General features: G+C 37.0%; 1 protein-coding gene across 2 annotated transcripts; it reads right to left on the bottom strand.

The window, feature by feature from the left end:
* Positions 1 to 1,292: 1,292 nt before the first annotated feature.
* Positions 1,293 to 17,671, bottom strand: LOC116912203 (UDP-glucuronosyltransferase 2B2). 2 transcript variants are annotated; one of them, XM_032916143.1, is made up of 6 exons: positions 16,577 to 17,671; positions 14,990 to 15,138; positions 13,817 to 13,948; positions 5,146 to 5,233; positions 2,970 to 3,189; positions 1,293 to 1,920 (listed from the first exon to the last, which is right to left on the bottom strand). In XM_032916143.1, exons 1-6 carry the CDS (start codon positions 17,304 to 17,306, stop codon positions 1,641 to 1,643), a joined length of 1,599 nt encoding a protein of 532 aa, XP_032772034.1. In that variant the 5' UTR covers positions 17,307 to 17,671; the 3' UTR covers positions 1,293 to 1,640. The 2 variants fall into 2 exon arrangements, with proteins under 2 accessions (XP_032772034.1, XP_032772035.1); XM_032916144.1 differs by having other exon boundaries at positions 1,295 to 1,920; positions 14,990 to 15,139; positions 16,830 to 17,297.
* Between the last annotated feature and the right edge of the window lie 808 nt (positions 17,672 to 18,479).

The following is an 18,479-nucleotide window of genomic DNA, read 5'->3' as shown; positions in this document are numbered from 1 at the left end:
GGTCAATCAATTTGTCTATGAATTTCATGGAGTCATTGTTTTTCATAGCTAAGTAGTACTCCATTGCGCAGATGTACCACATTTTATCTATCCATTCCTCTCTTGAAGGGCTTCTGAGTTCTTTCCAACTTCACGCTATTATAAATAATGGGACTATGAACATAGTGGAGTTTGTGTTCTGGTTATATGTTGGGGCAATTTTTGGGTGTATGCCCAAAAGAGGTACGACTGGGTCCTCAGGTACTACTATGTCCAATGAGACCCATCTGAGGAATACCCAGACTGATTTCCACAGAGTTCGTACCAGCTTGCAATCCCACCAATAGTCGAGGAGTGTTCCTCTTTCTCGACATCCTCAGCAACATCTATTGTCACATGAGTTTTTGATCTTAGTCATTCTGACTGGTGTGAAGTGAAATCTCAGGATCATTTTGAATTGCATTTCCCTAATGACTAAGATGGATGTTGAACATTTCTTTAGATGGTTCCCAGCCATTCTGTGTAAGAATTCATTGTTTTGTTTTGTTCCCCATTTTTTAATATGGTTATTTGGTTCTCCGGAGTCTAAATTCTTGTGTTCTTTGTATATGTTATATATGAATGACAACCAGCGTCACAAATATCCAATCTCAAAACTAAGTTTACTTTATTTAGGGCTTCCATTTGTTCCCTGTTCATAAGTTTCATTTCCAATGAACATTATTCCTCATGATCATAGTTAAAGTATACTGAAGAAGTACAGTTGTTCTATGGTGGTGTGTTAGAACTTGGAGGACTAGAATGTTAACAGCATAAGGTGTGCTAAAAAAGTTAAGAAACAGAATGATTTCCTGTTATTGGTTTGAATGTAAAATGTTTCAGATAGGTTGATGAATTGGAGCACATTTTCCAAAATTTGTAGTGCAGATTGAGGTTATGGAATCTTAATTAAAGTGGTTAAAGCTTTTTGGATGAAGTACGTCACTGGAGTATGCTTTGAAAGTTCATAGCTTAGCCCCACTTCTTGCTCACTCTCTGCTTTTCATATATGGTTGAGATGTGACAAGTGAGATTCCTCCTCTGGATGACTGCTGCCCTGCCTTCCCCGCTACTCTACATTCTAAGGAACTGTAGTCACAACTCCAAATAAACTATTCTGCTTTTCCCTTGAGATGCTCTATGTTAGCATATTATATAAGAGGAACAGAAGAGCCAACAGATTCCTTTAAAACTGATATCCAAACTAACCACACTTTATCCCAGACAACAAGTAATTAGGTCTATTACAGAGAAAAAATTTATATGCCAGTATATATCGTGTACAAGTTATTTACATTTTATTGTATGAAAGCTACAGATTCAGTATCAGACAAAGAAGCTAATGGACACTATTCAAACATTTTAAGGTTAATACTTTGATTATTTGGACTCTATCAAGAATAATTTTATTCTGCACATTTTTCTACAATGTAACTTTTACATTAAGTGGTTTTAAAATTTAAAAATGATGGATTTTTGAGTACATATCAGTATTCACGGAGTTATATGTCTTCTTACAAAGGTTATCTACCTTGATAAAAAAAATTAGTAATTTTTAGAAGGTGGTTCATAAATTAGAATGACGCTAAAATTTCATTCCTGTAGTGCATTGTCAATGAGCTCTACTCATTCTTCATTTTCTTTTCCTTCTTTACAAAGAATCGGTAAATGAACAAGAGACATTTTACAGTAAGGGCTGCAATGACTGCAAAACAGGTGAGCAGGAATCCAATCACATCCAGAGAGTGGTACTGGTACCAGGGAAGGTTATGTCCAAGTGGTCTCAGGTGCTTGGCCCCTTTGTGGCGCATGATAAACTCAATCCAGAAGACAGCTCTGTCCAGGGGCTTCATAGGCTGGTCATGGTGAATGGTTGACAACAACATAACATTTTTTTTATAGCTATAAGTGATAAAATGGTCATCAGTGGATGGAATGAATACTACAAAAAACCCTGCTCTTATCCATTGAGCCTAATTTTTGATATTATTGCTGACCTTCATTTTTTGTTAACATTCTGATTCTAGAAAAGTTGCTGGAATTTCACAAAGAAGCATGATGCAAGTGCATTTGACTCTACTGTTGAAAAAATTATTGATGGGTACACAAGTAGAAGGGTGACATAGAGGCCTGAGTTACCACTCCTAAATATCAGTTTGATGTAGTACAACAGGTAAGAATTACAATGGTTTTAATTTCAAAGCACAAGAGCAAAACTGTGTCTTTCTTCTCATTAAAACATCCTCACTCATTAGTATTCATATTACAGTCATTTACAATTTAGGATTCAACTTATCTCTTAGAAGAATATGAAGAGTAGAAGGTCCTCAGAGACTGGGAAGGGGTGTAAATAGAGAAGACTGTGTGAATAGGGTTAAGGGAGATAGCAGATTTTGAGGGATCTAATAGAGAATTGGGAAGATGAGAAGAGGAGAGAAATAGAGACAATAACAACAGGAATGTATGACAAAAAAAGAATTAAACTATTAGCTACTTATACCTTACATTCTATTCCAGGTCTATGTACATATATAATTTTAATGAACTTTGCTCATCTAACCGGATGGTTCTCCTTCCAATAACCAAGGAATTCTTAATTAAAAAAACCAACACAAGAAATGAAAGATTTCTTTTGGGGTATTGTCCAGGGGTGTCAAAAATACTTCTTGGCCAAGTAGTGTGGAGGGTAAAGCAGAAGGGTTGCACACTTAAGACTACCCTGATTTAAATAGCAAGGGAACATAAAGCCTTACAAGGAATTTAAAAACAATGAGTAAAGGAGAGTATAATGTTTGTACTGAATCGTGCCCTAATATATGTCGGTTCATATCAGTATAATTCTCGTTTGTTTGTCTTTGGTAAGAAAACAATGCACGTATATATGAATAAGCAAGTGATTGAATGAATGAATGAATGAATGAATGAATGACATTATAGAAAGTTATACTCACAACGGATTGTCTATGACTTCCTCCAGTGCACTGAGCAAATCTGACTTTGACATTGTCCTGATATTCAATGAAACAGCTGCTCCTTTGGCCACCATGTGGGCAATATTATCATGTTGTTCTCCAAACATAGGAATGCCAATCATAGGGATTCCATGATAGATTGCCTCATAGAGGCCATTGGCTCCACCATGAGTTACAAAGGCTTTGGTTTTTGGGTGACCTACAAGAAGATAAATTCAGATTAACATTGATTAGCAGTTTTGGACTTGGAAAGAGATATGTATACTAAGAGGAACTGAAAGGAGATGTTTTTACATAAAGATTCATAAAATCATAAGATCTCTAAAATATTTTTCTTTCTCAGAGCAAGAAGAAACTAAATTTCTGGAGAAGTATTTTTGCAAATTTGAATGTGGCTTGAGACTTGAGGTATGAAAAACCCTTTTTTGGTTGAACATATGAAGTCCCTAGTAGATAAAAATAGTGAGTGAAAAAATGGAATCCCACAGATTGTCAAAAGATCTTTACCAAACCTATCCAATAGAGGGGTAACATGCAAAATATACAAAGAACTAAAAAGCTTGGCTCCAGAGATCAAAATAACCCTATTTAAAAATGGGGTATAGAACTAAGCAGAATTATTAACTGAGGAAGATTGCGTGGGTGAGAAGCCCTTAAAGAAATGTTCAACATCCTCAGTCATCAGGAAAATGCAAATCAAAATGACCCTGAGATTCCACCTCACACCAGTCCAGTGATTAAGATAAAAAACTCAGGTGACAGCAGTTTCTGGTAAGGATATGGAGAAAGAGGAACAGTCCTCCAATGCTGGTGGGACTGCAAACTGGTACAACCATTCTGGAAGTCAATTTTGTGGTTCCTCAGAAAATATGACATAGTCCTACCTGAGCATACACCTATACCACTCCTGGGCGTATACCCAAATGTGTCTCAACATATAACAAAAAACTGTGCTCCACTATGTTCATAACATCTTTATTTAAAATAGCCAGAAGATGATAACAACCCAGATGTCCCTAAACAGACGAGTGCATACAGAAAATGGGGCACATTTACACAATGGAATATTACTCAGCTGTTAAAAAAATGACTTCTTGAAATTTGAAGGGAAGTGGAAGGAACTAGAAAATCTCATCCTGAGTGAGGTAACCCAGGCACAAAAGAACACACATTGTATGTACTCACTGATTAATGGTTATAAGACATAGAAAGCTCAAAATAGTAATGACACATCTCACAGACCATGTGAAGTTCAAGAAGACAAATGTGGATGTTTCAGTCATACTCAAATGGGGTAGAAAATAATCAAAATAAGTAGAGGGTAGGATGGATCTTGGAGCAGTAAAGGAGAGGAAGGGAAAGATTTGATGGCATTTCAGATATAGGAGGATATAAGGGAGATGTACAGAGGGTCAGGAATTTGAATTGAGGTGTGTAGATGCAACTAGTGAAAGACACTAGAAAGCACCAGGTTCCAGGGACTCAAGAGGTTTCTAGGAACAGACAGGGAGGACATTAGCTGAAATAACTAACAAAGGGGAGAGAAAGTCTGCAGAGACCATATTCAATGGATAGCCAAGGCCTCTGTTTGAGGGATGGGGCCAACCACCCACCTCAAAAATCTTAAACCAGAATTCCTCCTGTCAAAAGGAAAAGCAGGGACAATGAGTGGAGCAGAAACTGAAAGAAAGGCCATCCAGAGTCTGCTCCACCAAGGGATCCATCCCCTCAGCAGACAACAAACCCACGTACCATTGATATGACAAGAACCTGATATAGCTGTCCCCTAGAAGGCTTTTCCAGAGCCTGACCAATACGGATATGGATACCTGCAGTCAACTATCAGAGTGAGCTTGATGACCCCTATGGAAAAGTTAGGGCAAAGAGTGAGGGAGCTGAAGGGGTTTATATCCCCATAGGAAGAACAACAATATCTACCAACCAGACCCTCTTAAATTCTCAGGGACTAAACCACCAACCAAAGAATACAAACAGAGTGTTCCATGGCTCCAGCTGAATATTTGGGAAAGGATGGCCTTATCTGGCATCAGTTGGAGGGAATCCCATTGAGTCTGTGGAGGCTTGATGTTAAAAGAAATAGCTACAGTAATCAGTCACTCAGTCATGATGTTGCATTTGATTTCCAGAGACTTACCCAGGAGGTCATTCTGGGGGAGCCACTTGTAGACTCTGGTATTGGGTCCTAATGTTGCTGGGGTTTTGCCATCAAATTTCCAAAGAACCTGTTAAATGTTAGACAATTTTGTTGGTGCAGTCATATTTAACATTATAAAGACAGAGCAGGATTTATTTAGGAATATAAGTGTAGAGACATAAATATGTGTATGTAACAAGTAATGGAAAACAGAGCTTGGTGTATTTGAAAAAGACCAAGGGGGCACGTTTATGGGAGTGTTTGAAAGGAGGAATGGAAAGGCAGAAATGATATAATTATAATTTCTAAAAGAGAAACAATTTTAAAATGTAGCATTTTTTTAAGGATAGAGAAAACTGCTCTGAATACCTCCCATAGGATAGATGAGAGGGTCAGAAGCAGTAAGTACTGAGAACTCAGAAGACTCACACAATAGTGTCAGCATTTTTTGTGTTACACTCGCACAGGTAACCATAATCTCCACTTTTGAGGAAGAAATGTTTAGACAAATGAGACAGTTAATGATACAGGAAAATATTAGTACGTTGCCATGGTGACATAATTCATCTGCAAAGAGTATTGGCAAATTTTTAATAATTTATTTCATCTAAATGATTTTGACATCTCTAATATCCCAGTCTTAATATTGTAATAAAAATACGTTTTAAACACTGTGGAGTTTTATATTTGTTCACTTATTTTATGTAATCTTATTGAATTTCAATTTTTTTGTCATTGATTGTGTGTCATTGATTTTTGTTTCCCATTCAGAAATCTCTTTGCCCATGAGTACTTGCAATTAATAGCCAACGTGTTGGATCATAGGAATATGGAGTCATCTGACTCATCTGGAAGAACCCTTCCATATTGTAGTGTTGGAATGGTCCAGGAATGGAGTTGTGTGAGTAGAATTCTTAGAGCATTGAGAATACTCTGAGAAAACAGGATAAGAGTCTTGCTACCATGTTTCTTTGAAATAAGATTTCTCTTGTTATGTGTCTGTGCCATCTTCCTATGTGTACCAGATAGGAGTTGAGTCTATATATTAGTACTCTGACTGGTCCTTGTGATTGTATACAGCTTGAAGTCCTGTGATCTTTACTCATATGACATTTCTTAAGCCTCAGAGTATGCATTGTTTGAGGCTGTGAATAAAGTTGGCTATTTCATGAGAAGTTACTCTGATTCACATATCAGCTCCATTGTACCTAGTCTCACTCCACTCTTGAGCTATGACAAGTGGAACTGAATGGGGATTTAAAGTTGGCTTCATATCAGGAAATTGGGCACACTCACAGTAAGAGGTGAATCAGCATATCAGGGCAGAATACATAGAGATCTATGCTTGATATTGGTCTTAGGGACATTGATTTAGATTGTTATCAAAATTCTTTCTTTACAAAGATTAGGTTAGTAATCACCAAGAAGTGATGCCCAAGTTTGTCCATGAATATAAACATGACAACAATGTTTTAAAATTGTTTTTTTTTAAAGTTCATGTAGCAGAGGATGGCCTAGTTGGGCACCAATGGGAGGAGGAGCCCTTTGTCCTAGCAAGGCTAGACTCACTAGTGTAGTGCAATGTCAGGACAGGGAGGCAGGAAGGGGTGTGTTGGGTCGGGGAACACCCTCATAGAAGAAGGGGAGGGGCGTGTGATAGGTGGTTTATTGACTGGAAACTGGAAAGGAGATAACATTTGAAATTTAAATAAACTTAAATAAAAAAATATTAAAAAAAAGATCAGGAGCAGATTTCCCAGTGCAGACAAAATACAAAGGAAAATAGCACTACTGGGAACTGCACAGGTGATCAAATCCTGAAATATTTCCCTGTTTAAAGAGGATTTAGGAGAGCCTATGGACAAAGCTATTACTGCATCCTAGGCAAGCTCAGACAATTCAAGGGAAAGAAATTCATCCATCCATTCCTCTCGAACCTTGTAAGTGGTTCCTAGTAAAGTTTCAATAAAGTCAAAATGTTTATCAGGAATTAGACATGGATATTGTGAAAGATTTTAAATGGGCCTGTGCTTCCTATGGACCTATTGCTCGATACCACTGTGACTAACTTTGGTTGGGGCAATGTGTCAAAAACTCTGCCTTATGGTTTTCATTTAATTGCTAAAATACTTCTTAGCACATTTCAATTTCATCACTGGTAGGTGTGGCTTGAAGGTAAAGCCCATTAAAACATTCAGCAGTTAGGACTGAGGGATAATCCCAGAAATATCATAGATAAAGGCTGACAAGGATTTTTATCAACAAATTACAAGTTGTAAGATATATATCGCGGTTGGGGATTTAGCTCAGTGGTAGAGCGCTTGCCTAGGAAGCGCAAGGCCCTGGGTTCGGTCCCCAGCTCCGAAAAAAAAGAACCAAAAAAAAAAAAAAAAAAAGATATATCTCCTTCAGTCCCCTCATATTAGATATGGTACTATGGCTACCTGCATGAAAACTAATATGGAATCAGACTTAGTGTCTTGAAATATAGAAATATGTAAGATACCTCTGCACCTTATGCCAATTTCAGAGGGAGATTGAGAGATGCTATTGAAAAATAAGTAAAGGGAGAATAAATTCTAGAGTTCTTAAAGAGGTACTTTAGATAATTACAATGAAGATTGGCAAAGATTAATTAAGTTTCAAAGAGAGAATGTTATCTACTTTCTGAAGTTATGAAGCTCTGTACGGACTTACAAACCTAGAGGGAAATCACCTGTTTGAGGAACGTTTGTTCTACAAAAATTGACATTGTTAAAGTGACCACTTTAAGAATCAAAGTAAGTTGCCCTTATAACAGTTCAGTGCTCAGAATCAAGAAGACCTGGCTTATACTCTGTATGCAAAAAGGACAAACACTAGGATAAGGAATGATGAAATAAATATGATGAGTATGGCAATACATTGCTTGGCAAAAAAAAAAAATGCCAGCCTTATGAGGGAATCCTAAGACTAGACAATGTGAGGATTTAAATCTAAAGAATATAGAATTTCTGCCAGCTTCAGAGTATAGCCAATCTATTATTTTATTACAAGCTACTACTCAAGCAAGTGCTGCACTGGATAGTCCTTGTACTAAAGTATTGCCATTTCCCATCTCCAATGCCCTATTAATTGACAGACAGGTTATTGGGGAACAAATCTGCCTGGAATAGTTGTATTACTTTTGGAGTCACAGTAGTTTATCATGGTTTGTAACTTACAAATATGATAAACAGAATGCTTAGTTGACCTGTGAAATCTTAATGCTGCCATGTGGTCTATTTGAGCTTTACAGCCATTACCTATACTGACACCTATTAGTAAAGATTGGTCTTCAATTGTTATGAATTTGAAAAACTGCTTTTATACTATACCTATTCATCTTAATAATAAGGTATATTTATCCTTTTCTGTTTCTTCACTCAACCCTTAAGAACCGCAGCTGTAATATCAATGTCCTGTATTACCTCAGAGGATGGCAAAATGCACTCTGATGCCTCAATTCCATGCTGTAATGGTTTTAGACCTATGAGGCATGCCTTCTCTTATGGTTATATTATTCATTATATCGATGATGTTCTGATAATTACCTCCAAACCAAAAGACCTACAATGTGTATATGGCAAGGTTCAGAATGTGCTACATAAATATGGAATAATTATTACTCCTGTCATGGTACAAAGGTCAGACATTGTAATATCTTGGTCAACTAGTAACAAGAATGATTGTTGGTAACCATGAAAAGAACAATTTAAAAACATTAAACAACTTTCAAAATTATTAGAGAATATTTATCACCTACATACTATATTTGAGAATACCTAATTGTAGACTAACCATTCTATTTAACTCTGGCTGATGGCATTAGAAAATCCATGATTTCATTTTCAGAGTCAAAATTATTACATCTATTTGAATCAAAGTAAAAAGGCATTTATTTATTTTGCGGAATCCTCACTGCCTTTACACTTATTTTTTTCCACTAAATTTTCTCCTATATGTATTAAACAACAAAATGAATAAGCCTTTGGAATGGATCCATCTACTTTATAATGGCCATAATATTTTACTTGCCTTTCTCTTCTTGATCAATTGGTTTATCATGGGAGGAACTATTGTCAATACCATATCACACATAGAAAAGTTATACAAATTTTACAGGAATATACTATTTATTATTCCTTTTAATATCACATTCATAAAGTAAGAGTTGACAAAAAAGATAAAAAATAATGAATTAGAGAAAATAGATGCAATTCACTATGCTCTTCTCTCTTGGATGTGTACCTGCATATATGCATTGATATACATTCTAAATTTCTTTTGGTTCTACCACTGTACTCAGAAAATTCTTTTGCAATGTACATTTTCTTATCTAAACTTTTGAAGATAAGGAGTGCCTACATTAATAGAAACTGACAGTGGACTAGGCTGTAGCAGAAAAAATTAAAACTTCTGTAAATGATGGAATATACATCATATTTTAAGAATTCTTTATGACCATCATGGCCAGGGTATAATTGAGAGAACACATGGAATGTTAAAATAACAATTATTTTTTTTTCCTTTTTTTGTCATCTTTATTAACCTGGCTATTTTTTTTACTTTTTTTTTTCTTTTCTTTTTTTCGGAGCTGGGGACCGAACCCAGGGCCTTGCGCTTGCTAGGCAAGCGCTCTACCACTGAGCTAAATCCCCAACCCACATGGGTATTTCTTATTTGCATTTAGATTGTTATTCCCTTTCCCGGTTTCCAGGCCAACATCCCCTTAAACTCTCCCCCTCCCCTTCTTTAAGGGTGTTCCCCTCCCCATCCTCCCACCATTACTGCTTTCCCCCTGCAACAATCTCGTTCACTAGATTTCAGTCTTGGCAGGACCAAGGGCTTCCCCTTCCACTAGTGCTCTTACTAGGCTACTCATTGCTACCTATGAGGTTGGAGCCCACGGTCAGTCCATATATAGTCTTTGGGTAGTGGCTTAGTCCCTGAAAACTCTGGTTGGTTAGCATTGCTGTTCATATGGGGTCTCAAGCCCCTTCAAGCTCTTTCAGTCCTTTCTCTGATTCCTTCAACGGGGGTCCCATTCTCAGTTCAGTGGTTTGCTGCTGGCATTCGCCTCTGTATTTGCCGTATTCTGGCTGTGTCTCTCAGTAGAGATCTACATCTGGTTCCTGTCAGCTTGCACTTCTTTGCTTCATCCATCTTATCTAGTTTGGGGGTTGTTTATGTATGGGCCACATGTGGGGAAGGCTCTGAATAGGTGTTCCTTCTGCCTCTGTTCTAAACTTTGCCTCCCTATTCCCTCCCAAGGGTATTATTGTTCCCCTTTTAAAGGAGGAGTGAAGCATTTGCATTTTGTTCATCCTTCTTGAGTTTCATTTCTTCTGTTCATCTAGGGTAATTCAAGCATTTGGCATAATATCCACTTATCAATGAGTGCATACCATGTGTGTTTTTCTGTAATTGGCTTACCTCACTCAGGATGATATTTTCCAGTTCCATCCATTTGCATATGAAATTCATAAAGTCATTATATTTGATAGATGTGTAATATTCCATTGTGTAGATGTACCATATTTCTGTATCCATTCTTCTGTTGAAGGGCATCTGGGTTCTTTCTAGCTTCTGGCAATTTTAAATAAGGCTGCTATGAACATAGTGGAGCATGGGTCTTTGTTATATGTTGGGGCATCTTTTGGGTATATACCCAAGAGAGGTATAGCTGGGTCCTCAGGTAGTTCAATTTTCAATTTTCTGAGGAACCTCCAGACTGATTTCCAGAATGGTTGTACCAGTCTGCAATCCCACCAACAAGGGGGGAGTGTTCCTCTTTCTCCACGTCCTTGCCAGCATTTGCTGTCACCTGAGTGTTTGATCTTAGCCATTCTCACTGATGTGAGGTGAAATCTCAGGGTTGTTTTGATTTGCATTTCCCTTGTGACTAAAGATGTTGGACATTTCTTTAGGTGTTTCTCAGCCATTCGGCATTCCTCAGCTGTGAATTCTTTGTTTAGCTCTGAACCCCATTTTTAATAGGGTTATTTGTCTCGCTGGGGTCTAACTTCTTGAGCTCTTTGTATATTTTGGATATAAGGCCTCTATGTGTTGTTGGATTGCTTAAGATCTTTTCCCAATCTGTTGGTTGCCATTCTGTCCTAACAACAGTGTCCTTTGCCTTACAGAAGCTTTGTAGTTTTATGAGATCCCATTTGTCAATTCTTGATCTTAGATCATAATCCATTTGTGTTTAGTTCAGGAAATTTTCTCCAGTGCCCATGTGTTCAAGATGCTTCCCCACTTTTTCTTCTATCAGTTTGAGTGTGTCTGGTTTGATGTGGAGGTCCTTGATCCACTTGGACTTAAGCTTTGTACAGGGTGATAAGCATGGATCGATCTGCATTCTTCTACATGTTGACCTCCAGTTGAACCAGCACCATTTGCTGAAAATGCTATCTTTTTTCCATTGGATGGTTTGGGCTCCTTTGTCAAAAATCAAGTGACCATAGGTGTGTCAGTTCATTTCTGGGTCTTCAATTCTATTCCATTGGTCTATCTGTCTGTCTCTGTACCAATACCATGCAGTTTTTATCACCGTTGCTCTGTAATACTGTTTGAGTTCAGGGATAGTGATTCCCCCGGAATTCCTGTTATTGTTGAGGATAATTTTAGTTATCCTGGGATTTTTGTTATTCCAGAATAATTTGCAAATTTTTATGCCTAACTCTTAGAGGAATTTAATTGGTATTTTGATGGGGATTGCATTGAATCTCTAGATCGTTTTTGGTAAAATGGCCATTTTTACTTTAATAATCCTGCCAATCCATGAGCATGAGAGATCTTTTCATATTCTGAGATCATCTTCAATTTCTTTCTTCAGAGGCTTGAAGTTCTTATCATATAGATCTTCCACTTATTTGGTTAAAGTCACACCGAGGTATTTTATATTATTTGGGACTATTATGAAGGGTGTCGTTTCCTTAATTTTTTTCTCAGCTTGTTTCTCTTTTGTATAGAGGAAGGCTACTGATTTATTTGAGTTAATTTTATACCCAGCTACTTTGCTGAAGGTGTTTATCAGGTTTAGTAGTTCTCTGGTGGAACTTTTGGGATCACTCAAATATAGCCAAGATATAATACAGATTTTAAGCCTTTCTTAAGCTGGAATGGATAACTAAATGTTCTGTTTAACTAATATAGTGTTGGACTGGGTATTAGATATATTTTATGCTCTTAATTACAAAATGATAGTAGTTGTGCTCAGCTTGTATTTGAGAGAAAAGGGTTTTTTTTAATTAGACAAAAGGGTGAAATATAGGATGATGTCACAGGTGAGGCAGGTAAGGATAGAAGGAGGCCTGTCATTGGAGGAGAAGGAAGGATGGGTGGGAGAGAAGTTTGAAGGAAGAGGAGGAGACTAAGGGAGAGAGGAGGAGAAGAGGAGATGGAGAGAGGGGAGAAGCCATGGCAGGTGATGTTATGATTCTGCTCTGTGTATTTATAGGTTGTTATTAATGTTCTCAAGGGATGGATGGTACTGGGCTTTGTATGTTTAAGTGGGCAATTATATCTTACCAATTGGATCTAAGATTATTGTGTTGTGTGTTCTTTTATGTGGGGGTTTGAGTGTAGGAAAGTGTGGCTGGGATGTGTTTCCGCCAAGATATCTAGCAGATATCTTGGGGCACCACGGTGCGGACCAAGCAGGGTAAAAGACAATTACCGTTTTATTTTTATATTTTTACAACAACATAGACATACAACCCTTTGAAGAGCAGTTGCTGTGGACCAAGGGTTCAGAACATGTTGGCATCATCTGCACACCTGAACTCCAAATAATGACTAGGACCACACATTTACATTGATATCTCTTTTTTCATTTCCCTAAGAGTTTCATATAATGTTTTTTTTCTTATTCATCCCTCCTTACCCCAATCTTCACTAAATCACCCTCTTCCTTACCCACCATACTACTTAAGTTCTTAAAAATCATCTATCTTCCTACCTCAGGAGTCTGAGGAATGGGGATTTCCGGCTATTGAAGCCACTAACCTGAGTTGCAGTGTGAAATTGTGTCAAGTCACAGTCTCTGGGAAGCAGCTCCACAAGGGTTTGTGTTAAATACTCCAATAAATTGCCAGTGCATTGTGAAAGCCCAATGTATTAATTTGACCTGTGCAGTATTAACTATGTGTGCTTTTATCATCAAAATTAAAATCAAACAACAAATTTTAAGGAGCCATTTGTCCTCTCCAAATATTCTCCCATGTGTGGTCATCCACTAGTGAAGGGTTGTCTTAGATTTGTTCTGTGTTTTCAGTTGCACAAGTTCTGTACATGTTGGTTTTGGTTCACAAGAACTAACAATGGCTGCAACTATTATCATTTCATGAGAAATCAAGAAGAATTTTCTATATCAACCTATGCCCTTCACAGTCATGACCCTTGTCATCAGAATGCCACCATTTCAGAATGTACCTACAGAAATCACAAGATTGATATTCAAGGCGCTTGTAGTCAAAAATATCCTCTGTATTGTGACATCTCTTGTGTGTTTCTGTTTGTAATTTGGCTGGGTAAATTAGACATTACCTAAACCTTTAGGTTTTACACAATCACTGTTAGAATCAGACTTTCTGAGTACTTTTACAGTCTCAGTTTACAGTCACCTCCCATGGGCACTTTACCTCACCTTTTGTGGAATCTGGGCAAGGGCCCATGCAATTGCGTTGTCCTTTTCTTCTGTCATGTTGCTGACCATTGACCCCAGAGAAAACACCACCACACCGTGCTCTCCAGAGCTCTGGACAAATTCTTCCATATCCTGTGAATAAATCACTTTCTCTGTCACACAATAGCAATTGTAGAACAATCACTTATGAAAGCTTTACAAAAGAACTCTAGGAAAATAAAAATTGAAGTATTCTTAGGAATGTATAGAATCATACAAAACATTTTAAAACATACAAAAGACAGAACTGCCATGGAAAAATACAGGCAGCAGTATGTAGTGTACTCATACTTGTTCAACAAATGTTCTCAATGTTTTCCTCTGGTGAATTGAAAGCTAACGAATGCAAATATATTATGTGAACTATTGGTAAATTTGTAACTGAATTACATTTTTCATCCAACAGAGTTCACAAATGTCGCATTACTGTTCAGTTTTCTCCTATAATGGCTGATTTAATACTCCTTAGCTAGAGTTTAATTAAATGATATCTATGCTGTGGTATGTACACATGTGACAGCTAATGCACATTTCCTTCTATGGTATATAAAATGTTTTGACTCTTTATAAAATAATCATAACTGTAATAAACAATCATATAGTATGCAATAATTTTTGATATTGTTATTAATGAGCATATTTTCTTAATTTCTCCAAATTCCCTGCATTTATTTTAGCTAATGAAGGCCATGATAAAATCAGATGTTCTACTCTATTAACTTTAACATATTATTTCTGAGATTGTCTCTCATTGAACATGAATCTCACTATTTTAACAGGTTAGTATCCTCAGTTTTAACCTGATTCTGCAACTCAGTACTAAAGTCATACATGCTGTGCCAGAATACTCAACTCTGTATATGGGCACTGGAATTCAAACTCATTTTCTTATGGTTGCTTGGTAAAGAACTTTACCCAATTGCTAATCACTCCAATACCCTACATGACTTAACTCACTGATATATTTTTTTATGTCTGTCATCCTCTTTTCTGGGTTTATTTAGCTCCCATTTAGCAGGACTTTTAATTCCACTTCCCACATATCTCTATTATTGGGAGAAAAATGTAATGAAAGATGTAGAACATTTCATCAGAAATGATATGAAATGAAAAACACAAAAAGAATGTATTTACCTTGGGCAAGGGTTTAGCAGGTTTGCAATGGAGTCCTCCAATGTAGTCAACATTTGGTAATGTTGGGTGGGGAAATTTCAAATCCCAATAGGATCTAATAAGCCACATTTCTGCTTTGCTCATTGTCTCATCTACGGTGGTGGGCCTTCCTAGATAGGGAAAATGAGCAAATGAGACAGAGAAAATTTGACAGAACTGTCTGCTGAGTATGAAATCTATTTCCTTAAAATGTTGGAAGAATTTATGTTTTATGTAGAACATGTGCATGTAAAATGTAATATTTTAATGTATAATATAACTTACATCAATAACTGATTTATAGATCATATAAATACATGGTAACTTGTATTTATTTTTAAATTAATCTGTAAGTCTTATTTTATGCTTCCTCAATAATATAAAACCATAAATATTTACAGGAAATAACCCTCTAGGCCAATATGTGAATATGCAATCAGTGTTTTCTCTCCAACCCTTCAAAAAAAAACCTATGTAAAAATAAGCAGACACTCCACGTCAAAACTTTCATCTTGATGTGCACCCTAGCCAGTGTTTTCAGTGTCCTGATAGTTTGTAAGTAGTCTTTATTCCTTATATGGAATTATAATGATTATAAATGGCTAAATCTATGACTAATGCATCTAGTCTTGTTTAATTTTAATATATTTAAAAGCATTTATATTATAAAAGAATCAATATGTTCAGAATTATAAGAATAGGAATTTTGGGCTAGTTTAGCTGTCGGATATTTTCAAGAGAAATAAGGACATGACTTCAAAAACTTCAGCATGTGTGTCCATGCTTCTGTTGAATTTAGCCATTTGCAATCGAATTTTGGAAGGGACTCAAAAAAGAAATGTGGGACTGGTAGAAACATCAGTGGCACTTCTAAACTTGGGAAATACCAAAATAGCTTCCAAGATTAGGGAAATTTTAAAAAATAAATAAAGAAAATATTTTATGATCTATCTTTTCATTTATTTGTATGCATATCTGCAGGAGCATAGGTTAAGTTTAAACCAGTGCCTGTGGATCATCAAAGGGCAGCACTTCTCTTGAAACTGAAGTTATAGGCAGTTTTCTGCCATTGGAAATGAGTGATACTGGGAAGAGAGCTCAGGTACTAAACTGTATAGAAACAATCTCAACCCTTTGTCCATGTTTTCGGACCCTACATTTTCATTTTAAATGAAGACACTGGCCTAGGCAAAAGAAAATAATTTCTTCAATGTTATATATACATATTGATACTGTGAAATATATCATTCTTGAATCTTCATGAAACAAGATTTGCTAACTGCTTAGAAACTTATTAAAATACAGGATGAGTAAAGAATCACCCAGAGACCATCTAGTTTCATCTCTATGCAACAGTATAGCTAACCAAACTGTCTTGTATGAGAACAGTTACCTTCTTCCATTTGATGAATTATATGAGCTTTTACAAGAGTTTGTGACTTAGATAGCTGATATCATTATACATTTGATCACCTATAAAAGATTACTTCACTTTGTATCTCATGGACATAAGTCTTACACACATGTGAAACTTAGGTTTTCAGTCTACTGAGCAAAAATGTAACTTACCCAAAATCTCACTGTAAAACATGTCCCATTCCTTGTATCTAAGTCTCTCGAACCAAAAGTCGAAATAAAGCATACATATCATATTTTTTACCCTGTCTATGAATGTCATTTTGCCAGCCAGTCCCGACAAAATTACAGGCACATAAGATGGAGGGAGTATAAATTTTCCAATGGACTTTTCAAGTTTGTGGCCTGCAGAGAAGGTAAGACTGTACAGAAAAGGAATGTGGAGCAGTTCAGCTATCAGATCCCCACAGGGAGCCACAGGATCTGAGAAAAGAACATCAAACTTGGATTCCTGTAGTTTTGTCATGAGCTGCTTGTTTGAAACAGCGTCTTTACAAAGACTTAGATAAAAATAAGAAAATTCATAAACCATATTTTGAAGGATAGAATATGACAAACATGTATCTCTTGGCAACTCATAAGTCCACACATCCAAAACTTTTATGATATGATTTTGCAGCTCATCTTTACTGATAGATGTAGGAAAAATTTCAAACTTAAGGTTAGACGATTTTTTCGGATCAAGAACATAGTAAGCCGAAGGTTTCAGAACAGTGACTTCATGGCCCCTCTGTACAAGTTCATCGAGTATTATTTTTATATTCATCCAGTGACTAAAGTCCATCGGCCACACCAACACCTTCCCACAGTTCCCAGATTTGAAACAGTAACTTATCTGTAGCAGGAACAGAGCAGAAATCCACTTTCTGGGCATTTTGAACATCAAAGTCCTTCTGGTCACAGTGTGTTCCCTTCTGTCACTGCTTGATCTTTTATCCGAAAATCTTTATACAAGAGGTTAAAATATAACTTGCATTGCTCAAAGCTGGTAAGTAACAGATACCATGGTGATAGGAAAAAAGAAATAATGACTTTTTTCTCCGTCTTTATTAATTTGGGTATTTCTTATTTACAATTGTTATTCCCTTTCCCGGTTTCCAAGCCAACATCCCCCTAACTCCTCCCTCTCCCCTTCTATATGTGTGTTCCCCTCCCCATCCTCCCACCATTACTGCTCTCCCCGCAACAATCTTGTTCACTGGATTTCAGTCTTGGCAGGACCAAGGACTTCCCCTTCCACTGGTGCTCCTACTAGGATATTCATTGCTACCTATGAGGTTGGAGCCCAGGGTCAGTCCATGTATATAGTCTTTGGGTAGTGGCTTAGTCCCTGGAAGCTCTGGTTGGTTGGCATTGTTGTTCATATGGGGTCTCAAGCCCCTTCAAGCTCTTTCAGTCCTTTCTCTGATTCCTTCAACGGGGGTCCCATTCTCAGTTCCATGGTTTGCTGCTGGCATTTGCCTAAGTATTTGCCATATTTGGCTCTGTCTCTCAGGAGAGATTTACATCCGGATCCTGTCAGCCTGCACTTATTTCTTCATCCATCTTATCTAGTTTGGTGGCTGTATATGAATGGGCCACATGTGGGGCAGGCTCTGAATGGGCATTCCTTCAGTCTCTGTTCTAAACACTGACTCCCTATCCCCTCCCAAGAGTATTCTTGTTCCTCTTTTAAAGGAGTGAAGCATCTGCATTTTGTCATTTTTCTTGAGTTTCATGTGTTCTGTACATTCAAGGTAATTTGAGAATTTGGGCTAATATCCGCTTATCAATGAGTGCATACCATGTGAGTTTTTCTGTAATTGGGTTACCTCACTCAGGATGATATTTTCCAGTTCCATCCATTTGCCTATGAATTTCATAAAGTCATTATATTTGATAGATGCGTAATATTCCATTGTGTAGATATACCATATTTACTGTATCCATTCCTCTTTTGAAGGGCATCTGGGTTCTTTCCAGCTTCTGGCTATTATAAATAAGGCTGCTATGAACATTGTGGAGCACGTGTCTTTGTTATATGTTGGGGCATCTTTTGGGTATATGCCCAAGAGAG

The sequence above is a fragment of the Rattus rattus genome, chromosome 11 (assembly GCF_011064425.1).
Source record: "Rattus rattus isolate New Zealand chromosome 11, Rrattus_CSIRO_v1, whole genome shotgun sequence".
Taxonomy (NCBI): Eukaryota; Metazoa; Chordata; class Mammalia; order Rodentia; family Muridae; genus Rattus; species Rattus rattus.
Note: the sequence above shows the minus strand (reverse complement) of the source record. Positions and strands in the feature narration are given on the sequence as shown.